This window comes from Panthera uncia (genome assembly GCF_023721935.1).
Source record: "Panthera uncia isolate 11264 chromosome A1 unlocalized genomic scaffold, Puncia_PCG_1.0 HiC_scaffold_16, whole genome shotgun sequence".
Classification (NCBI taxonomy): Eukaryota; Metazoa; Chordata; class Mammalia; order Carnivora; family Felidae; genus Panthera; species Panthera uncia.
In genome coordinates, this window is record NW_026057576.1 from 4,341,461 (window position 1) to 4,364,573 (window position 23,113).

At 52.1% G+C, this 23,113-nt stretch overlaps 2 protein-coding genes and 1 long non-coding RNA gene across 11 annotated transcripts in view; 1 reads left to right on the forward strand and 2 right to left on the reverse strand.

Annotated features, from left to right (window-relative positions):
* Positions 1-16,257, reverse strand: LOC125933664 (complement C1q and tumor necrosis factor-related protein 9A). Of its 4 annotated transcripts, none has more exons than XM_049646726.1 (5): positions 16,112-16,257; positions 14,314-14,421; positions 6,134-6,320; positions 3,088-3,150; positions 1-1,011 (listed from the first exon to the last, which is right to left on the reverse strand). In XM_049646726.1, the coding sequence occupies exons 3-5, from the start codon at positions 6,297-6,299 to the stop codon at positions 242-244; spliced, it is 999 nt and encodes a 332-aa protein (XP_049502683.1). In that variant the 5' UTR covers positions 6,300-6,320; positions 14,314-14,421; positions 16,112-16,257; the 3' UTR covers positions 1-241. The 4 variants fall into 4 exon arrangements, 2 of the variants coding, with proteins under 2 accessions (XP_049502683.1, XP_049502684.1); XM_049646727.1 differs by having other exon boundaries at positions 16,007-16,257; XR_007461051.1 differs by lacking the exon at positions 6,134-6,320 and having other exon boundaries at positions 8-248; positions 341-461; positions 2,845-3,150.
* Positions 16,258-16,337: 80 nt separating this feature from the next.
* On the forward strand, positions 16,338-18,616 carry LOC125933665 (uncharacterized). 2 transcript variants are annotated; one of them, XR_007461054.1, is made up of 3 exons: positions 16,338-16,420; positions 16,801-16,966; positions 17,707-18,616. It is a non-coding gene; the product is annotated as an uncharacterized LOC125933665 (long non-coding RNA). The 2 variants fall into 2 exon arrangements; XR_007461053.1 differs by lacking the exon at positions 16,801-16,966.
* Positions 18,504-23,113, reverse strand: part of SPATA13 (spermatogenesis associated 13) — an 81,950-nt gene continuing 77,340 nt past the window's right edge. For 4 of the 5 annotated variants that reach the window (XM_049646722.1, XM_049646723.1, XM_049646725.1 and 1 more), the window contains one exon: positions 20,546-21,429. In XM_049646722.1, the coding sequence (XP_049502679.1) occupies positions 21,254-21,429 (176 nt within the window). In that variant the 3' untranslated portion in view covers positions 20,546-21,253. Of the gene's footprint in view, positions 18,588-20,545; positions 21,430-23,113 lie in introns of those variants that run through there. The other variant, XM_049646721.1, reaches the window with a different exon arrangement.

Genomic DNA, 23,113 nt, shown 5'->3' on the forward strand with positions numbered 1-23,113 from the left:
TTTAAGCTTTTATTCTTAAGTAATCTCTACACCCAACACGGGGCTTGAACTCACAACCCCAAGATCGAGAGCTGCAAGGCCCCCCCCCCGGTTGAGCCAGCCGGGCGCCCCAACACGAGCACTTGGGTGCCGCTCTGTGATGATTACAACAATGAGGGTGCTTCGTAGAGTAGAATCATTGGACAGCATCTTCACGAAGCTGTCTCCGATGGGTGGTGAGCAGAGTCTAACCGCCTCCCCGTCACTGGCTGAACAGAAGGAAGCCCGTGAAAGTTGTGTCATCGTCCTCATCCGCAAACAAGCCGTTAAACCTCTCCCCTCCTGCCACCTGCATCCACACCTCGTCCCCCAGCTTCAGGGGCAGCACGATGCCGCCGGACGCCTGGTCCTCCGAGCTCATGTAGCCGTCCTTGGTGTGCAGGATTTTTACCCCATTTTTGACCAAAGCTACCCGAACGTTCCTGGAGAAGACAGTGATGTGGTAGGTGAAGTAATAGACCCCGGCAACGTGGCAAGTGAATTTCCCCGTGGCTACATCGTAGTGATTGAATTCGTTGTACAGGATCTTATCAAATTTAATGGGCGCATCTGAAGCCGGAAACTTGCTCAGTACCGTGAGGCCCACCGTGAAAGCGCTTTTGGGCAAGACGGGAGTCTCGCCGATTTTCCCTTTTTCGCCTCGGTCCCCTTTCCAGCCTCTCATCCCCCGGACTCCCGGCTCCCCCTGGGGCCCGAGGGGCCCAGCATCTCCCTTGGGGCCAGGCTTTCCGACGGGGCCCATGGGGCCAGGTAGACCAGTTGGCCCCGAAGGCCCAGTGTGGCCCTGTAGCCCCTGAGGACCAGTGGGCCCCATGTCACCTTTCTCCCCCTTTGGCCCTCGAGGGCCAGTCTCCCCCTGGAGGCCTTTCTCTCCCATGGGACCGACAAATCCCTTGGGCCCGTGTTTTCCTGGGGGTCCCTGGGAGCCTTGATCGCCTTTGATGCCTTTGGCTTCGACTTTTCCGTCTGCTCCTAGGCGGAGAAAGAGAGAATAAAGGAAAAGATGACTTGCGACACGTCACCTTGCAAAGCCAGCTTTGGCTTTTTTTTTTTTTTTTTTTTTAATTTTTTTTTTCAACGTTTTTTATTTATTTTTGGGACAGAGAGAGACAGAGCATGAACGGGGGAGGGGCAGAGAGAGAGGGAGACACAGAATCGGAAACAGGCTCCAGGCTCCGAGCCATCAGCCCAGAGCCTGACGCGGGGCTCGAACTCACGGACCGCGAGATCGTGACCTGGCTGAAGTCGGACGCTTAACCGACTGCGCCACCCAGGCGCCCAAGCCAGCTTTGGCTTTTATCGAGCACACGGAGGAGATAAAGCCGTGCAAGTACAGTAGATGCTCCGGGTCCGAACGTTACTTTACTCCTAAAGTGCGTGCGTGGCATCCACACCCGCTCACACACGCGTGCGTGCACACAAAACCCCTTCGTACTCCTGTCCGTTACGGTGGCGTCGGGGTCCACGTTAGAAATTCCAGCTCCTTACCCGCCACAGAGTCGACTCTGGCCACTATACACGGCCGACCCTTGGGCACAGGTCTTCGGAAAGGCAGACGAACTCAAGCTGCCTCCAGTGACCTGCCACTCAGCTCTCGTTCTGTGACATCTTCTAAAAAAAAAACCCTCACGGGACTGAACAGCAGATAAAGACTTCGTACGGCGTGGCTGTCGCTGCTGTCCGCCGCCCGGCCCGGCCTGTCCATTGTACCAACCGGGTCACACCGTTCGTCACTGTGCATGCACACTCAGGGCCCCCCGGCTCCTCCAGCCCGACTGGAGAGCCGTGGTGAGGAGCACGGGTTCTGGAGCCAAATGCCAAGACTCCTTCCTGTCTCCTCCACGCAGGCACAGCGGGACAAGCCAGTCAGCCACCTACACCTCTGATGCCTCATCTGTGAAACTGAGACAATAATACCACCTCATTTATAGGCTGTTGTATCGAGTCGATATGTGGAAATCGGGGCACCTGGGTGGCTCAGTCGGTGGAGCGTTAGACTCCTGGTTTTGGCTCAGGCGATGATCTCACGGCTCAGGAGTTCGAGCCCCGCACTGGGCTGTGCGCTGACAGTGCGGGGTCCCGCTTGGATTCTTGCGCTCTCCCTCTCTCTTTGCCCCTCGTGCACGCGTGCTCTCTCCCCCTCTCTTTCTCTCAAAATAAATAAACTTAAAGATACGTGAAAAGATGGGGCGCCTGGGTGGCTCAGTCGGTTGAGCGTCCGATTTCGGCTCAGGTCACGATCTCACAGTCTGTGAGTTCGAGCCCCGCGTCGCGCTCTGTGCTGACAGCTCAGAGCCTGGAGCCTGCTTCGGATTCTGTCTCCCTCTCTCTCTGCCCCTCCCCACCTCATGCTCTGTCTCTCTCTGTCTCAGAAATAAACATTAAAAAAAATTTTTTTTTTAATAAAAATAAAAAAGATACGTGAAAAGCACTCAGAGCAACCTGGCACAAAGTGTTTGCCCTTGAGACCATTCTCTCTCCCCCCATCAGTCACAACTGGCAGAGCCCTCCTCACCCTCCCAGGCCCGATTCCAGCGCCACCTTCTCATGCACTGTTGCCAGAAGCCCGGAGTCAAACTTTAGCGTCATTCCCCAGTGTCAACCCACTAAAACAGGCTTCAGCAAACTACGGCCCGTGAGCCAAATCCAGACTCACGCGTGTTTTTATCTGGCCCACAGGCGACGAACGGTTTGCATTTTTAAGTGGTCACAAATAAAATTCTGCCCTAGAAATAATGCTTACAAATTATATAAAATCCAGCTTTTAGTTTTCATGGAGTTTCACCGGAACACAGCCCCACTTACGTCGCATCTATGGCTGCTTTTCGCTACGGTTGTGACCATACGGCCTGGGAAGCTGAAATTATTCACTATCTGACCCTTGACAGAAAAAGAACCATGAACTTCTAGAGATCAAGGGCCGTGCTGTCCTTATGGTTGGATCATCCTCAGAGGCTACAACGGCTACTTGTCCTTGGTGAGCGCCAAATGCCTAAGTCACTGACGGCTCAGAATTAGAGGGTGGTGACACGGAACACGATTTCTGACCTCGTTCTCCTTTCTCTCCATTCATTCCATCTTTCCCTGGACCACCAGGATGTCCTGGTTCTCCTAGGTGGAAGAGAAGGAAATAGACAAGAGTTAGAATTCTAATTCCGCGTTTCCTGAACATCGGTCTCAATGGGGGTATAGACCGAAGAGTCCTGGGAGTGTGCCCCCACCCCCGCGATGCACACACTGCCTTTTGCAGAAGTGCCGGTGGAGAGAGGCAGATGTGAGTTGTGTAAAAGAAGCGAATTATGAAATGAATTGAGTGGACGTCCCCAAGCACCCAGCTCCAGGAAGACAAGACAGGAAGGTAATATGTGCACAGATGATCACAATTATGTTTTCCCCTCTTGAATTGAACTTGGGTAGCGACTGGCTGTTGGAGGCACTGGGTGCCTCACTTCCGCTCTTTTTCTATCTTGTGTAGAGTGGGGTGGAAGGTTCACTAGCCTCCTGTGAAAACACAGATGACTGTGGTTACCTGGCGCTACTGGGGACAGAAGAAAGGATTCTGGAAGGATCTCTCCAGCACCTTAGAGTGGTGGTAGATGTCACCCATTAAGGTGACACGGCCGACCCCACTGGGAACATCAGGGGAGTGAGGTTTTGCCGACCACACATGAATTTTGAGCTCAGAACAGGCAACCCTGAGCTCCAACTTCCCATGTTGTCAGTCAACATCTCTGGAATCAAAGGCAGATCTTGCCGTAAGGAAGGACAGTAGGAGCAAAAGTTGAAGGAATCACGAAGACACGAGTGTACCCCGTGTATGTGTATGCACACACACAGCACACACACTGTGGTCCCAGTGGGAGGGGAAGGTAGAGGAATGGAGTTCATCAAGGTTGAGGTTTGGCCATTTACTTGCACTGGGCTGTTGACTACCCAGAAATGAGACTGGTCTAATGCCAAAAGGGACATGGGCTCTACTAGAGATGTCACCCATCGGAGACCCCACAGAGCCCGTCTGCAGGGCAGTGGCAAGAGAGATGGCGGGTGGCCCTCTGCTTCGTCCAGCCCACCCAACAGATCCCCTGGATTAGCAAATGCCGTGAGCACAGAAACACCTAAAAACACCAAGACTTTCATTCGGCTCTACAGCTGACTCCCCATATGAAGTAATTTGTTCTAATATTCATTTCTCCAAAACTTAACAAAGGCTTTTTAAAAACCCATATTCTGGGGGGCCCGGGTGGTTCAGTCGGTTAAGCGACTGACTCTTGATTTCAGCTCAGGTCACGATCGTGAGATCGAGCCACCCACCCATGCCAGCACGGAGCCTGCTTGGGATTCTCTCGCCCTCTCTCTCTGCCCCTCCCCCCACCCTCTAAAATACAATAATCGTTTAAAAAATCCATATTCCAACAGCATTTGCTGGCAAAGCACCTTTTAGTTCATCCTGAAGTTACTTTCTGTGTATCATTTCAACCGTTTTTAAAATAGCCAGGGGAATATCTAATCTTCTGATAGGATTCTGAAATAGCAAGAGGGAGGAAAAATGACCGTGGTTTGTGCTCAGGTTCCCCACAGAGTCCTGAAATGTCTAATTTAATTGGGGTGTTTCTATCAACGACTGATATCTCATGGTACAGTTTATAATTGGGATGAGATTCATTCTAATGAATGTAAATGTATATCCGTATGTCCCAAGTCTTAAAAATCTCTAGGTTTTTGTCAGACATCTTGTCAGATGTCTGACTAGTTCATCATTGTTTTCTCCCACTCACACGCACTGGAAAAGGTCACGCTAAGAAGAGAAATGACAGCGCTATTTTTGTGTGATTCTTGAACGTCTGCCTCATCAAGTCGACCTTCAATCTTCGATTTCTTTGCAGAGGTATTTCGGGCGCCCATCCGTTCGTGAGAGTTCGACAGTACAATTTGAAAGTCCCTCGGGCTGGGCACACGTAACCACAATACGCCACAGTACACGGACGGACGATGAACGTGTGAGGGCTCTCGCTCCCACAGCACATGCTTCCGGCTTCACGTGACCTGTCCAAAGGGACCACGCGAAGCCACCCAAGTCAATTCATATAGGAAATATTTTCAAAGCTCAATTTTTTTCATCAAAATTTACATTTTTTAAATTTTGTTTCATGTTTTATATTTGAGAAAGAGAGAGAGAGAGACTGAGCGTGAGCAGGGGAAGGGCAGAGAGAGACGGAGACACAGAATCCGAACCAGACTCCAGGCTCCGAGCTGGCAGCACAGAGCCTGACGCGGGGCTTGAACCCACAAACCATGAGATCATGACCTGAGCCGAAGTCGGACGCTCAACTGACTGAGCCACCCAGGCGCCCTCTAAATTTATCTTTTAAAATGTCAATTGGAGTTTTGATGTTTTCCCCCCTGTACCCAGATAGACCAATCCACTTACGTTTCAGGTATGTGACCCTACGGTCAGACCCAGGCTCAAGAACCAAGCCTGTCAGTTGGTGTCATGGAATCCACTCACGTATCCTGGCTTTTGCAGATCTCCTTCCCGGAGGCTGCATCCTGACCCCAGATCCCCAGACCCTGGGGCAGGTCCCAACACCTGAGTCCCGCCGTGTGGCTTCAGTGACCATCTACTTGGGTATTCTCTGTCACGCCACGTCGCCTGCCTCACCGTGTGGCAAGGCCCTAGCTCTCCCGTGCAGCGCAGCTAGGCGCTGTCTGCTAAATATTCAGCGATCAGATTTCTCTACATGCTCCAAGTGCTAAAGACCCACCATACCCGCCATCTGAGGCAGAGAGATCTACACCATATGCTTCTGAAGACGGCCTGTAGTATCAGAGGTGATGGCCCAAAAGCAGTTGTCCCCACTAGATGAGAACGTCCGGTGGAGGGGGGAGCCGTGTTGGTCTTGTCCTGCTCGGTACCCCAGAATCTGGCCTGGAGCGGGCTCTCGGTCACTGCTTTCTGAGCGAGGGGTGCACGAATGAAGGAGGGGGAGCGGGCAGGTGATGACTACACTGGTGATGAATGAATGAATGAATGAATGAATAAGAGGAACGGACGGGTACATGGAAGGGTAGCTGGAGGCCACCAAGTGGTGAGTACCTGCCTCTCCCTTGTCGCCCTTTGCTCCGTCTCGTCCATCTCTCCCGGGCAAACCATTGTGACCGGGATTCCCAGGGACGCCAGGGTGCCCCTGCCTGCACGTGTCCTGTGCGTTCACGTTTCCCATGCAGATCCCGCCGGCGAGCAGAAGCAACCAGGTCCTCATGTTTCAGATGACGGAGCTGAGCTGAGAGAGGGAAACACAGACCAGAAGGAAAGGCCTTTGTTTCTGGGGCCACAGACACAGCCTCTGCTCCTTGCCGTGGGGCACGGGCCCACTCCCGATCGACCTTGGACAGGATGGCCAAGACCGGTAAGGGCAGAAGCCGCTAGCAGACGAAGCTTCTCACAACCAGAAGGCCATCGTTCTTGAAAGGAAGCCACGTGACTGGGACCACTCTGAATGGCGAATGGTCAAGGGGAAAGCCGAGTTCCAAGTCAAATACTCGCATTTGCCACTCCGCTCCACTTGGGGCAAACCGCTTTTTGGAGCCAGAGAAGGGAATGATACTCGCTTCTCGGCGCTGCTGTAAGAACCAAGGTTGACTACAAAGTGCATGAAAAGCACATGTTCAACAGTAAAGCAAACACAGAGTTAGCATTTGGTCCGGCAACCCCAGTTCGGGGTAGACACAAGGGCTCGAAGCAGAGACTCCGACACACTTGGACACGCGTGTTCACACCAGCTTTAGTCACAGGAGCCCGAAGGTGGGAACCACCCACACGGCCGCCGACATGTGAATGAACAGGATGTGTTTACACACACGATGGGATGCTCCTCAGCCTTGAAAAGGAGGGACGTTCTGACGCATATACTACAACACGGGTGAACCTTAAAGACATTGTGCGACGTGAAATAAGCCGGACGGGACCAACACTCTCCGACTCCACTCGTATGAGGGCCCTAGAGTAGTCGAATTCACAGGGACACAAAGCAGAACAGTGGGAGCCAACGGCTGGGGGAAGGGGAGGGGGAGCTAACGGGGACAGAGTTTCAGGTTGGGAAGATGGAAAGGCTCTGAAAGCGGACGGCGGAGACAGTCGAACAACGTGAACGTACTTCGTGCCACTGAACTGGACGCTTGAAAGCGGGTAAAGTGGTGAGTTTCATGCAATGTTTACTTTACGATAAAAAATAAATAGAATGAAAAACAGTAAAGCATTCCACGCTGTCCTACTGTGATGAGACATATGCTTTGAGTTAGATTTTTGACTCTACAGGAAACCACCGTGAAGGGCACGCGCGCACACACACACACACACACACACACACACGAAGGAACAGGCAGTTTGCAAAGTACACCTTCAGGCCCCACTGCGAGTTTTTGATTTGCTTTCCAGCCCCATCAGGAGCGAAGGCCACGCCGGGTGGTGAGGTTTGCGATGAGATCTAAAGGAGCAGAGCAGCTAATCAGGCCAAGTGTTCTAGGCAGAGAGAACACACAGGCAAGACCCTACGGCAGTGTGCACACAGGATTCGTGGGACGCTCTTGACTACATCAGATCTCCCCAGGAAGGGGGCACCACACCGATGCCTCTCTTTCACGGCACCGTAGTACAGGGTTACCCTTACTTACGTCACCGTATGACTGAAGTCTGACTGCATTTTTCTCCTTACTGTACTCCTAGTACTCAGTATTAAGCCTGCAGCACTGTGTTGAATAAATATGCGTTGAATGAAATGCGTGTGCCATGGCAGACACTTTAGGACATAAAAATAATAACCTGAGAATCGTGTCACACAGAGGACGGGTTAAGACGGCAGTGGAGTAGCCTGAGCTCACTTCATCCCTCGAACATTCGAACACAGCTAGATGAGTGTCAAATCATTTGAACACACGAGAAGCCGATCTGAACTGAGAGGGCCAGGCTGCACAACTAGAGCTAGAAAAGCAACCCCAGTGTGGACGGTGGGAGCCACGGAGAGTTGACCTCTGGGGAGAAAAGAACGTGTGTGTGCTGCGGAGGGGAGAGAGCCCTGATCATGGAGAGAGGAGTGAGTGAGAGAGAGAGGGAGAGGGAGAGAGAAAGAGTGAAGGGGCACCTAAGGGGTCTCAGAGGAATAAACCTTCCCCAAAACCACCGGGAAAAGAAGAGGGGCTAACCACCACAAGCTTTTATGAGCCGCAGAGCGCAAAGTCTGAAGTTACCCAGGTCAGCGCCATCACCAGCTTTGCGCCCGGTGGGCCTGGCGGTGCTCCAGTGGGGAAGGAGTGTGGAGGGTGGAGGCCCGAAGCGGGCAGCATGGTCTGAGGATCTCTTGGGTTGCACAAGGAGAGACAGTTCCCTGGCTTGAAGCGCATTTGGGAAAGGTGGACTGGCCTCTCCTGGGGCAGAAAGACCCCGTGGGCACCAGCCTGCCGCTCTATTCACTGGCATAAGAACAGAGATGCCAGCTGAGGGCGGCAAACCTTGGGTGCCGGGTTTTGGCTGTGCTTTAACACCAACTCCAAAAAATTGCTAGAACTAATACATGAGTTCAGCCACGTCACAGGGTATAAGATCAATGTCGAGAAATCTGGTGCATTTCTATACACCAATAAAGAAGCAGAGGAAAAGAAACCGAGGCATCGATTGCGTTTATCATTGCACCAAAACTCATAAGAGACCTAGGAGTAAGCCTAACCAAAGATGTAAAAGATCTGTATGCTGAAAACTATAGAAAACTTATGAAGGAAATTGAAGAAGACGCAAAGAAATGGAAAAACATTCTGTGCTCATGGATTGGAAGAAAAAACATTGTTAAAATGTCAATGCTACCCAAAGCAATCTACACATTCAATGCAATCCCTATCAAAATACCACCAGCATTTTTCACAGAGCTAGAACACATAATCCTAAAATCTGTATGGAACCACAAAAGACCCCGAATTGCCAAAGCAATCCTGAAAAAGAACACCAAAGCCAGAGGCATCACAACTCCAGACTTCAAACCATATTACAAAGCTGTAGTGATCAAGCCAGTAATGGCACTGGCATGAAAACAGACATAGATCAATGGGACAGAATAAAAAGCCCAGAAATGGACTCACAACTATATGGTTAACTAATCTTTGGCAAAGCAGGAAAGAATATCCGATGGAAAAAAGACAGTCTTTTCAACAGATGGTGCTGGGAAAACGGGACAGCGACACGCAGAAGAATGAAACCGTACCACTTTCCTACACCACACACAAAAATAAATTCACAATGTATGCAAGACCTAAATGTGAGACAAGAAACCATCAAAATCCTAGGGGAGAACACGGGCAGCAACCTCTATGACCTCAGCCACAGCAACTTCTTACTAGACGTGTCGCCAGAGGCAAGGGAAACAAAAGCAAACATGAACTATTGGGACTTTATCAAGACAAAAAGCTTCTGCACAGTGAAGGAAACAATCAGCAAAACTAAAAGACAGCCTACGAAATGGGAGAAGATATCTGCAAGTGACATATCAGATAAAGGGTTAGTATCCAAAATCTATAAAGAAATTATCAAACTCAACACCCAAAAAACAAATAATCTCGTGAAGAAATGGGCAGAAGACACGAATAGACATTTTTCCAAAGAAGATATTCAGATGGTAACAGACACATGAAAAGATGCTCAACATCGCTCATCATCACATGAATACAAATCAAAATCCCGATGAGACGTCACCTCACACCTGTCAGAATGGCTAAAATTAACAACACAGGGAACAACAAATGTTGGCAAGGATGTGGAGAAGGGGTGTAACCCTCTCACACCATTGGTGGGAATACAAACTGGTGCAGCCACGCTGGAAAACAGTATGGAGTTTCCTGAAAAAGTTACAAATAGAACTACCCTACGATCCAGCAACTGGACTACTAGGTATTTACCCGAAGGATAAAAAAAATACAGATTCAAAGGGGCACACGCACCCGGATGTTTATAGCAGCACTATCAACAATAGTCAAATTAATGGAAAGAACCCAAGTGTCCCTCAACTGATGAACGGGTAAAGAAGATGTGGTATAGGGGCACCTGGGTGGCTCCCTCGGTTAAGTGCCTGACTTCAGCTCAGGCCATGATCTCATGGTTCGCGGGTTCAATCCCCACGTCGGGCTCAGTGCTGACGGCTCAGAGCCTGGAGCCCGCTTAGGATTCTGTGTCTCCCTCTCTCTCTCTACCCCTCTCCTGCTCACGTTCTGTGTCTTTCTCTCAAAAGTAAACATAAACAATTTTTTTAATTAAAAAAGATGTGATATATATATATATATATGTATACACATACATATATACACACATACACAATGGAATATTACTCAGCCATCAAAAAAATGAAATCTTGCTGTTTGCAATGACATGGATGGAGCTAGAAGATATTATGCGAAGCCAAATAAGTCAGAGAAAGATAAATACCATATGGTTTCTCTCATTGGAATTAGGAAACAAAACAGATGAACATATAGGAAGGGGGAGAAAAAAAAGAGAGGGAAGCAAACCGTAAGAGACACTTAATGATAGAGAACAAACTGAGCGTTGCTGGAGGGAGGAAGGAGGGAGATAGGCTAGGTGGGCGATGGGTATCGGGGGGCACTTGTGATGATGAGCACTGGGTGTTGTATGTAAGTGTTGAATCACCACTATCACACCATACGTTAACTAACATAATTTAAATTAAAATTTGGAGAAGAAAATAATAACATGAGGCTAGTGAAGCAGGTCGGAACCCAGACCCTTATACAGCACTGAAGGCAACGTCCATCCGCACAACCTTTCAGATAAAGAGAAAAGACGTTCATATCTTACACTTAGTGATCTCGTGCCGAAAATTCTTAATAATCCAACATTTGTTTGCCAAACATATTAGCCATGACATTATCTGTCATAGTGCAGAAGTGCATAATGTGTTTCCATCAGTGCCTCTTGGGTATAATATTATGTAGCCCCTGAAATAATTATGTAGGTCATGTAGAAATAAAATATGTGAAAGATATATGTTGTGTTTCATTAAAAAAATTTTTTTTTGTTTATTTTTCAGAGAGAGAGAGAGAGCGCGCGCGCGAGCATGAGCAGGGGAGGGGCAGAGAGGGAGGGAGACACAGAGTCTGAAGCGGGCTCCAGGCTCCGAGCTGTCAGCACAGAGCCCGACGCGGGGCTCGAACTCACAAAATGCGAGACTGTGACCTGAGCTGAAGTCGGATACTTAACCGACTGAGCCACCCAGGCACCCTGATGTTGAATTTTTTAAAAGTAGAATAAAATGGCATGTACATTATGAATTACATAGGTACCCATGTAATTCTATATGCATATCGACAAAAACTAGGACCAAATATATCCAAATGAATATGGCTGCTTTAGAATAGCAGGGTTATGAGGGTTTTTCCTTTTTAAAAAATGCTTTTTTACAGTGTCTATTAAAATATTTCTAGATAAATATTAAAACCAGCTAGACTTGTCTAGGATTATATCGCCATCTTATGGAAACTTCTAAATATCACAGCGTCCAGTTTGATGGCAAAGTATTTTTAGACAAGAAAATACAGATGTTTCCTTTTGAAGTCACAAACTTACACCATTTCCGGAAATTGAATTGTTTTCTTAGAGCCAAATTCCATAAATAATCTACACCATCCTCTTTTGTTTAACTCAGAAGTGACTGGTCATAGTTGAATCGAAATGGCACAGACCAACCTCTGCTAAAGGGTCTATGTTTTTCCTTTTAAATTTTTTCAAAATGTATTACAATTATTTCAATAATAAAAAGATCTCAAGATCATAAAGGTATCAAATTGGGGTAAACTCCATTTTGTCCTCCGGCTAGGGAAGAGCTAACATCTATCCTTCCGTAATTTTTTTTTAATGTTTATTTATTTTCGAGAGAGACAGAGCATGAGCCGGGGAGGGGCAGAGAGGGGGCAGACACAGAACCCGAAGCAGGCTCCAGGCTCCGAGCTGTCAGCCCAGAGCCCGACGCGGGGCTCGAACTCACAAGCCATGAGATCATGACCTGAGCCTAAGTCGGACGCTTAACCGACTGGGCCACCCAGGCCCCCCCTGTCATTTATTTCTCTGGTTTTGAGCACTTGCTTAGACCTCAAGCCTAGCACACAGACAACCTTCAACAGACGACTGTGAATAACCAAATAAGCTTTGGCACTATCTTTAATACGAAAATGGAGAAGAGGGACGTGAGGGTTTGCGCAAGGAATACAGTAGACGTTACGTTAATATGTCATTTGTAAAAATAAAAAGTTGCGTTTGTGCTTCTTACAAAGCCATGAATTGGATCCTCTGTTAGTTCAGCCCACAATCGATGCGCTCAATTTAACTGCACTATATGTCGTGGAATTGATGAACCTTTCAATTCCTCTCCGTGTTTCTCCAGAACGCGCGAGAGCTGGGAACGCTTCTCTCCCGTCCTTCCCTCCCCCCCCCCCTCCCTGCTCTCACCTGGATCACTGCCACCCCCACCCCATCTCCACCCTGCACCTAGACTAGGGAGCACTTAGGCGCCAGCCTAGGTCATAAGGACAGCCACTGCGTCTTTCCGCTTGCTTATTTTCAGTACGTCACCAACAATTATTTGTTGAATGATTTAAAAAGAGAGAGAAAAAAAGAACTTTCGAAAGAAATATCCTGGCTCCAAATGTGTGGGACGCAGCCTTTGGGGGTGTGGCTGGGTATTAAATCGAATCCGCGTCGATGCCTTCGGTGGAGATCACTCGTTTCTCCAACGCCCCCTCCTCCCCTTGCTCCTCGTAATAGAAATTTGAGGCGGCTCGTGGCTGCCCGCAGTGGACATTTCCCAGCCTCCCTGGCAGAGGCCTGGAAAACACGAGGAAACTGGATTCTGGCCGGTGGGAAAGAACAAAAGGGATCCGTGCAAGGACCACAGGCTTCACGGGGAGGAGGGCTGCCGTACCCTCCCCGGGCCCCTTGCCCCTCCCTGCGGCTGGGGTGTGCGTGGGTGGGGGGGGGGGGTGGTGAGACGTCTTGGGACTCCTTGAAGGAGAGCCGCCCTTCGGGGATAGAAAACCTCTGGTCCCTGATGGCCACCCAGACCAGACCCGCCCCGCCGGCCCGTCTGTGACCCGAGAGAGAAGTACATCGCAAGCCTGCTGGAGCCACTGTTATTTGGGGTCTCCCTCCCGACTGCCAAGCCCACGTCTTGACTAACGCGAGGCGCCTGCTGCCACAGGGGTGAGCATTCATCCCAGCGAGGAAGGTCGGGGGCCATGTGTCGTGGGCCCAATCGTCAGAGCTGCTGAGCCCTCGTTGGATATGCAGCCCTCCGGGCAATAGATTAAACAAGCGACCACGGTCCTGCCTGAGCCGGATCCATGTGAATCACTGGGAACAGACGCGACCCTCCCACCGAACGCCCAACCCGCGGGGCCGAGGACCCTGGGATTCTGCTGTGATCTCCTAGAGCTGACACACTGCCCCGGGGGTGGGCGGTGGGCAGAGGGACACAGACCGCAAAGGACTCTGGAGTTACGGCTTTTTAGACCCCCCCGCAACAGGTCCTGACTGGGTTTCTGGGTTGTGTCTCCTTTGCTTGACCTACACTGTGCCTTCACTACTGAACTTCTGGTTAAGGTCCCTCGGTTTAACAAAAGACCTGCCAGAATCGAGCTGAGCGGCGCACAGTGGGTCTGCCAGCCTCCGAGCTTCTGCTCTGCGTCTTGCGTGTAACGGGCGAGAGAAGAAACAACCCCGAACACCCCTCCCCGACTTGACACCTCATGAATCTAAGAATCAAACGATTTTCGCTCATCGAGTACATTTTCTTCCACATGCCCTGCGCATTGTATTTCTCCTTTAACGTATGTTGAGGGGCTTGTTTTCAAGCTACGCCGTGTAAGTGATGAAGTACGGCCATCCGTACAAACATGCACAGGCTCAAATTTGTGCCAAATAATCTACGAGCTCCTCTAGAAAGCTCTCGGGGAGGGTCTACCCTTACGCCTTCTCCTGTAGCTGCATCCCTCCTCCCAGCCAGTTTGCAGGGTTCTGGAAGAACCTCAAGATCTGCTTTTGTCTCCTGTTCACCTCTTCCGCAAATGAATTCTGAAACCAGCGTGCTCCTTTCCTACCCGAAACTCGGCAGACAGCTGCCTACCTCGCCAATGACTAAACACGATCGTCACACACGGATTCAGAGCTGCTTTAGGACCCCCATGCCTTAAATCTAAACCAAAGCAGCGGTTTCCTAACGCACTTACCTGAACCCCAGGGCCACGGGCTGCATGCAGGTGCTGCACAAACCAGGCATCAAGGGCTCACTAAATAAAATCACGCCTTCCTGCCACAGAATTCCCTAGTGGATGTATCTGCAAAACAGCAGGAAGGGGAGGGAACCGAGTAAGGCACAAGATGTTTTGGAAGAGCTTCAAAACTTGCAGCCAGACTGGTATAGCACTATCTGTTCAGAAAACTCGGCTCTTTACCCCCCCCCCCCCCGCCCCGTCCTTTTTAATCAAGGGAGAGAAAGCGAGGTGCACTTCCGAGTCCGGAAGAAGGAATCCCCACAGCCGGTGTCTTTCCGTAAAGTGACGTGTGTGCCTTTGCTTCGGCCGCCTCCCCGCCGACCTTGGGCCAATGGCGGGCCAACAGGGCGACAGATTACTGGGATTCCAGATCCCTGGAACGGACTTCATTTAACGAGATCCCTCAAACTTCTGCGTGGGTCCTGTGATCGTAGACGCCGCGTGTACCTTGGTATTGAACGCGCGTTCTGTTCACACACACACCACCTGCCACTGAAAGAAGCATGGTGCAACTATTTCTTGGACGCCACGTGATCATTAGCGTTTCGTTTTGCCCCCATCAGAGTTTACTGACACGGATCTCTAACTGAAAAATAGCCTCAGGGGGCGCCTGGGTGGCGCAGTCGGTTAAGCGTCCGGCTTCAGCCAGGTCACGATCTCGCGGTCTGTGAGTTCGAGCCCCGCGTCGGGCTCTGGGCTGACGGCTCGGAGCCTGGAGCCTGTTTCCGATTCTGTGTCTCCTTCTCTCTCTGCCCCTCCCCCGTTCATGCTCTGTCTCTCTCTGTCCCAAAAATAAATAAAATTAAAAAAAAAAAAAAAGAAAAATAGCCTCAGGAGGACAAACGTACACACAGCGCTGTTTTTCAGAGGCTGTTGAGAACCAACTCGGACAACCTAGCTGGACTGCAGAGGCCACACAGAGAACGGGGGACGCGGGCCGGGCAAGTCCCATCGGACACAAGTAACACCCCCTCCACTCGCCAGGCGTCGTTCCTCGTCTGTGCCGCAGGGAAGGCAGCACCAGCATCACAGGGCAGTGCGGGATCGCGTTTGGCGACAGAAGCTAATCGGCTTTCTCTTCCGTCGTCCCGTAGCCTGAACTCCTGCCCTCCTGCCCCGTAAACGCACCCAGACACCTCCGGGCGCTTCTTAGTGGGAGGGGGGCGGCCCGAGCATTGGCCCCGGGGACAACTCCTCCCTCCCGCTGTGGCTGCCCCTCCCCCACCGGCGTCCCCCTCGTCTTCCCCTTCTCCGTCCCCGTCTGCTCCCCTGTCCTCTCCCTCCGCCTGTTCGTGCTCTGGGGGTGGTCCAGGGCCCATCCCCTCCTCGGGCCGTCCGCTCTCGGCTTCCTTCCCACCCGCACCTCCCGCTCTCACCTCTCTCTGGAGCCGCAGCGTCCGGCGGGTAGACCCGAGAGTCACACGGGCCCCCCGCCAACCCAGCCTTTCTTCTCTGCATCCGTCGGTGGCACCAGCGCCCGGCCGTCACCCCGGGGCAGGACCCGGAGACCGCACCTCGCCTCCACAGCCGCGTGGCGGGCTCACGGCTGAGCATCCTTCACCTGGGTCCGGCCTCCCCCTCTCCTCCAGCCTCTCTGCCGCTGGACGCGGTCCCCCAGGTCCCCCCCCGGGCCTGGCGCGAAACCCACCCTTTTCCCCGACCCCGGGATGGGCTGAGCAAATCCCACGCGAGCCGAAATCCCACACAATTTCCCCGCCTTGCGTTCTTCGGCCACGAAACGAAATCCCGGTACCTCACGCCGCTTGGCAGGCCCTTTGGGAGCCGGCTTCGACCCCCTCGGTTTCTCACGCGGCCCGTCGGTTGGATTCAAGCCACACACCCAGGCTCTTCGGGGGCCGGGGGGGCCCTCGCCTCCCGGGCCCCCACCCCCCCCCCCCCCCCCCCCCCCCCCCCGGGGGGCGGCCCCCCCCCCCCCCCCCCCCCGCGCCCCCCCCCCCCCCCCCCCCGTCGCTGCACACTTCACTTCACCACGAGCTTTCATTACAGCTCCACGTGCCCGTCTCCCCGCTTCGACCAGACGCTCCTCGGGAGGATTACCCAGGTCAGCTGGCCTCCCGCCGCACGACGCAGGCCGCGCTCCACCGGGGGAGGTCGGCTACCCCTCAGCTCTTCTGGCAAAGCCCCCACCGCCCTCTTTACCAGTTCCCCCAAATGGCGCCGGCTGGGTCCCTGGGAGCCTCCCCGGGGAGGCCTTTCAGATCCCCAGTGCTCACCCTCCCCCGCCCCCGCCCCCACGCTGCCCCCTCTCCCAGGGCAGCCCGAGGGAAGGGAGAGAGCAGTTTGGGAAGGAGGTGGAGGTTAGGGGACGGGCTGCCTGGCAACCGTCTGGGGAATACTTTTCACTGCGAACAACGGGCTATTTACCTCACTTCTCTGAGTGTTAATTAGAGAAGGAAGTTCAGGCCTGTTCCCCGCCCCCAGAGGGTGGGCAGCGGATCTCCCGGTGAAGCGGCTCGATCTCCACCCGGGACGAAAGGCGAAAGGCGTGTAAAGGCCTGTGCGGCTCATCCACCGTCCATCCAAGAGCTGCTCCTACAGAGAAGGCCTTTTCACTCCGGGCGTGGCTTTACCAGGCTTGTTCCAACCTGTGCGGACTTTCTTCAGGCGGGCGGCTCCTCCCTGTTCCCCTGGGGACCCCTTCTCTCACGCTTGACTAGTGGTTTAAGCCTGATCATTGAGGGATGGATTTTTACTGACGGGGAAGTCTATCACTGTCCAGTCAGGAAATGAGCTGTAGATCCAGAAACCCTCCTAGCACTTTCTATTAAAAAAAAAAAAAATGTAAACACCACACACACACACACACACACACACACACACAGTCTTATTTTACTACTCAAATGCATTGCTGGAACCAGTTTGGCAAATTAACTTTAATATACAGATACAAAACAACAAATATAGATTCACAGCATTTACAAGAAATCATTCAAATAACATTGTAAATAATATCTTTTTTTTTCTTTTTACAAAACTTCATTCAACAGAAATACATGTCAAGTTATAGCAGTCTGGTACAACATAGTTCAGCTGTCAACAGCTAATTCATCAGTTTCGAAGCTGTCACTTGGCTTAACAACATTGTCTTGATGTTGATGAGTTAAAAATCAAGGAAAAGGTTGCTAGAAGTTTGCAAAATGGGTAAACACAACTGATGCTGATATTTACAAAAGAGACCAATTATTAAATTACAGAGTCAGTTAAAGGAAAGTATTTTCTAAATATAAAGGTTGATGCCTATGACATAACTAAGACAATAAAGTTAAGTGTGTTGTAGCTAAGTATGTTTGCATCAAATATTTAAGCTTCTGGGTTTCTCTTTTCAAGATCCGACAGTTGGCTGCTTATTCTATTCAAAACCATTTGAACGCTACTTCCGCTGCGCGCATCCTGAGATAACAGCATCAGCCGAGTGGAATTCTGACAAGGACATTTGTAGGGTAAGCTTATTACAAGGACACCTGCTTTTGGGCGGTCTGACCTCGCCGATCTGTGTCCAGCATCCCTGGCCTGTCAGCCATCAAAGGGACATTTATCCACACTTGTCACCGCTGGCCTGTGAGGGACACGTGTGTTTCTGCTCTCTTCCATAAAACGACCATACGGCACGCTTCTTCCTGACTCCAGGTACTCGGGCTGCTCTATTCGGGTAAATAAGTGGACTTATTTGTGTTGAGAAAGACCAGCAATTGGGGCACTAGAGATTTATTTCCAACTTACAGATGCTGGATTGTGGCTTTTACAAAAAGATTCCCATCGTGAAACAAAGTCTGAATTAAATGCACTTTTGTTTTGTGTCTAGACAACAGCAACGTAGGATCGAGGGGATTTTCTGAACAGGCTTGGAGTTGGTCTTTGTCTGGACTAGGTATAAAAAGGCACAACAATATTCAGAAACAGCATGGAGCCCGGGGGTGAAACGTTTTCAACGACAACATCAGATCTATCAGGGAAAAGAGGAGATCTACTGAAAATCACACTATGAAGAAGGGACCCCGCGAAAGCTCTAGCACATTGCTGTCATCCTTTTTCTTATCCGTGGGCCAAAGATACAGAATGGTGTTTCTCTAGGATTTTACAAATGTCCCATTTTATGATGGTTTACGATTTACTGCAAGGTTGCTGTGCATTTTTGGTAGGATTAAAACTGAGAAGGCTGCTTTTGACTCACGGTCATTTGAGTGGTCTTCCAAAAGAGTCGGCAAATTCTGAAATACAAATAATAGAATAAGTGAAATTTGTCAAAGTGTTGTGCCATCTTTGTGATTGTGTGAGAGCATGTGTGGGGGGGTTGGGGGGCATCCAGAGTATGCAAGGGGGGGTTAAAATGAGACAAACAGGGAAAAGCAAGACTCCCAAACATACAGAATCCACACGGGAGGCTCTTGGCTTCTCTTTTCCTTCCCAAGAGGAACACGTGACTTAAGGAGGAAAGTTTGGCAAACCTACGATTAGAATACTTGAGCCACGTATTCTTTATAGAACTCAGGCGTTTGGTTAAAAAAAAAAAAAAAAAAAAAAAAAGAACTCAAGCTAGACAAACAGATTTAAAGACGTCAAAGGCATTCTACCTTTAAAAAAAAAAAAAGTCTCAGTTTTCAAAATCGCCTAAGATTTCAAGCAGTATCCACTCAGGGTGGAGATTTGATCGTGTGACTCCACACTGTCCCAAGTTCACGGGGCAGCCTCCTAAAGGCCCTGGGGTCCGAGCTTCCTTCTTCTGTTAGAGAATCCACGGAGGGACAGGTGGCACCCAGAAGCTGGGGCTCGGCCGGGAAATCAACCCTGGTCACAGAATTTAAGCCCCTCCTCACTGCGCATTAATATCAGTAAATGGAAGCCCTGAACTGGTTCTTCAGTTGAATTCAATCCTCATCGAAAATGTGACATAAGCAAATGTTTCTCTTTTCTTCCCTAAAGCAATTTTCTTAGATTAAAACAAAACAACTGTCCAAAATTGTCCTACAGACTAACGACTCCGTTTAGCACAGAGACTCCTACGGCTGTCACTAAGGGGCCCACAAAAAGCATGTTAAGTGTGGTTTTCGAAATTTATCATTGCATTTTGTTAGTAGAAGGGTCAGTTACATAAACGCAACTAAAAGGGGGCGTTCTCCTCGGACCCGGAACAGCGACGCACGCACTCGCCCGGCCGCCGAGCCACAGCGCCTCCCGAGCAGGCCCCTCGCGGACGCCGCCTTCCTACCGGGACCCAGGGCGCTAAGGGCCCCGGAAGCAGCCCCGGGCGGCCGGCCACGGGGCAGTACCGGCTCGCGGCGACACGACACGCGGATGAGCACCTCGACGCGGCGGAGCGGGGTCGGGACGGGTCCGATCTCCAGATGGTGCTCCGAGGCCCGCTCGACGTCCAGGGTCTTGTCTCCTCGACGCCTGACGTCACCTCCTCTGGGGCCAGCCCCGGGTGGAGGGGAGGTGGGGGAGAAAGGAGGGGGCCGGACCCTCGGAGGCACAGTTACCCCTCTGGCCACGGCGCTCCGGATTTCTCATAAGCACGGCCGCCGGGAAACGGGCCCGAGGGGAGCGCACGGCAAGGGCTTCTCAAGCAGAAGCCACAGGCGTGTCCCGCGCTGCCCCGACCGGCGCCCCAGGTGCGTTTCAACGGCGTCGCCCTTGCAAAGCCCGTCTTCTTGAGACGCGCTCCGAGTTCTTTCCATCCGGGTTTACAACGCGGACGAAGACAAGGAGATTACGACCGACACGTATCGGCCCACGTGGCCTCCGGGACAGAGGACGGCCGTGTCTGGGGCGACGTGTACTTTTCGTTCATTCTTACGGAACGAATCTCCGGAACCCTCCTGACAGCACAGTAAGGCCGTGGCTGGCCCTGCTGGGTGTGGAGTTTATGCAGGCGAAGTCGGCTTCGGGTCCTGAGGGGGGCTGCTCGGAACCGCGTGCTTTCTCGGCCGACCGTTCGGGTCGCCGTCACTGGATTGGTGGGGACGCCAAAACAACTGATGGGAAAACCTCGGATGTTCTAAGAACGCCTTGCAACTGCTGCAGGTGCGTTATTTAATTTATCATAAAATTAAAGCAGGTGGGGGGTTTCATATCGCAAACAGGTGCGTCCGATTAGTCTGTTAGGTCACAGCGTGTGAGTGCGTGTGACTTCCGCCGCGCTCCGGCAGGAGGGTGCCCGCCGGGGGGGGGGGGGGGGGGGGGGGGGGGGGGGTGGGGGGTGGGGGGGGTCGGGATGACACCAGCCCGCGGCGGGACGCGGCACTCTCTCCCGTAAGCAGCGGCAGCTTCAGGAGGCTTCAGTGACCCCGACTGCCCTCCGCGTGAGGGATTCACGGTGCTCGCCCCTCCGGCCTGTGGGGGACGCATCTGGCAAGAGGCAGCCTGCGCCGCTATTTGGCAACAATGCAGAGGACACCAGGGGACACGATGGCCACGCGCGCTGTGGCGGGAAGTCCCCTAACACTGTGGAAGAGAGGCTTACCGGTGCTGGCGAGACACCTTCGCGCCAACCCCATCACTACCGTCCCCCTGGAACCCACTTGCAACGGTGACCGTGCGATCCGGTCTGTCCTCAGGAAGGGCAGCACTGTGCGTGCCCGTCATGGCGACGCCCGCTGGGGTCACCGCTCGGCTTCCCTGAGGTCGTCGCTGGTTCCCACGGCCCGGCCGGCTCGGCACGGATCACGGAGGGGTCTCGTGGACATCGGGGCCGCGCCTCACGACCTTCGCCTCCCTCCCAGGGGGGAGCCGGGCCTCTGAACGCTGAGGTGCGTCTGCGCCCTTCTGTTCCCCACGGATCCCCCGAAACAAGTTCTCAGCACTGGGGTCAGCACGCGAGAAACAAAACTGGTTCTCCTCTTTGCGGGCACCTCAGCAGAAGGGCGGCCTTCCGTTTTCACTTCTTGAAAGGGGTGAGTTTGTTGAACGTGTGCCAGAAGAGCGAAGGCTTCCTCTTGGGTTCTGCCAGGGCAAACACCTGCTGCTGGGGGACGCTGGTGGGCACGGTCACGTGGCGCTGGTGAAGAGGGTGCAAGCTCTGGTGCGGCAGGGCCACCGGGCACGCGCTGTAGCCTAACCCGAGGGGGGAGGGGGACGGAACAGGGACCCAGCGTCACTCGTCAGCCGAAAAGGAAAAACAGCACCAACACTCGAATTCTCAGCTGATTCTTAATCCACACGCACCCGGAGGACATCTACGAGCCATCACGACGCTGCTTATGTGCAGACACTGCGTGTGCAGCCATGGATTAGGTGGCGTCACAAAAACCCTCCGGGGAGGGGACCTGAAACCCAGAGAGGTTGTGACCATCACCTGCGCTCACGCAGCGGGAGGGGCAGGATCAGGGCTGCTCGCGATGAGAGGCAGTGAGATGCTCCGAGAGCCTGTGGCCCAGCCTGCCCTGGCCCAAATCCTGCTCTGCCGCTTACTGGCTGTGATTATTCAGGATAATTATTTGGGAAATTATTTGATTTCTCTGCACCCCCACTCCCTGAATCTGTAGTGGGGATAACAGCACCTCCTGGCTGCTACGACAGCTGTGAGCTAATATAAGGAACGTGCTCAGAACAGGGACCCCGAACTGAATTGCTAAATCGAAAGTGTCTTATTGGGATAGGGGTTTTCAATCTGCGCAGAGGTAATGAAAAAGGCTTATTAAAACTAGCTACGAGATCACAAGCTAACTGTGAAAGTCAGCGTGGCAGGAGGAAATAGCGTGGGTTCCCGAAGGAGCCAGGACTCAGGGCAGAAGGCATCCTTGCCCTGGTCTGGACTGGCAGGAGGCTCTCTCGGCCTTCCCACATAAGAGGTGCCTTCCTTTCGGGGGTGCCCGGGTGCCCAGCTGCTGAGCCAGCGCTCCTGAAAGACAGCAACGCAAACTAACAGATTCTGACAGGTGATATTTACTAGTCACCTGCCACTCAAGTGAAGAGGCTCACAAACAATAGGTGTTTCTGCCTTCAAGGTATTCGTAAGTCAGTGGGAGGTGGGGGGGGGTGTGTCTGCATTTGAGGGGAGGGAGCAGCTGGGCAATGGCGAGGTTAAGTGCTGTTTTGGTAATGAAATCTTCCAGTCCCCTGGCCCGTCCTGGGCTCAACTGGGTCTTGTTTTCCCATTTTCAGTTACAAACATACTGAATGGGACACAATTCATAGGACACATCGTTCTTAGAAAAGTTGACCTGAATAGAAGTTTCTAAGAACATGACAAATATTTTTGGAATAAAAATCCTTATTATTTCATTCCTGTTGGACGAGATCATGTGTATCACACGCACTGTAAAAATAAATCTTTGTTTGCACATCGGGACCCCCGGGCGTGACCTGAGCACTGCTAATTTCACAGCGCGTGCAGGGCAGGGGGGCCCTGCTCTAAACTGGCTGGCGTGCCTTCCTAACTCATCTCTTCACATCCTGCACTTTTAGGCCCGTTTTTCTTCTCTAAACTCGAATGCAGCCTGCACTGACGAGCAGTTTGGGGCCGGAGACTGCCTCCGGCCGTGCCCAGACCACGCAGGAGCTGTTGGCTTGCCTCAGACTGGCGAACTGGCCAGGCCCGGGGAAGAATGCCGGCACCTCCTCAGGACAGAGGTCTAGAAGGTGACCTAGATCTTACAGGCTCACATTCAAATGTAGGCAAATACTGAAACACACTCCCACTCAAAAGCAAATGCAGATTGTTTTGGACCGCCCATTTCTGGGGGCCCTGTCCCTTTGACAGACCCGTACCATCACCTGTACGCCTCCCCCTCGTTGA

Bases quoted from the DNA above. Each gene is read 5' to 3' on its own strand.
- LOC125933664 (XM_049646726.1), bottom strand. From the start codon at position 6,299: ATGAGGACCTGGTTGCTTCTGCTCGCCGGCGGGATCTGCATGGGAAAC. The intron at 3,151-6,133 runs GTACTCACCACT...TCTTCCACCTAG, and splicing joins GGGCGACAAGGGAGAGGCAG to GAGAACCAGGACATCCTGGT. The intron at 1,012-3,087 runs GTCAGAAATCGT...TTCTCCGCCTAG, and splicing joins TGGAGAGAAAGGAGAACGAG to GAGCAGACGGAAAAGTCGAA.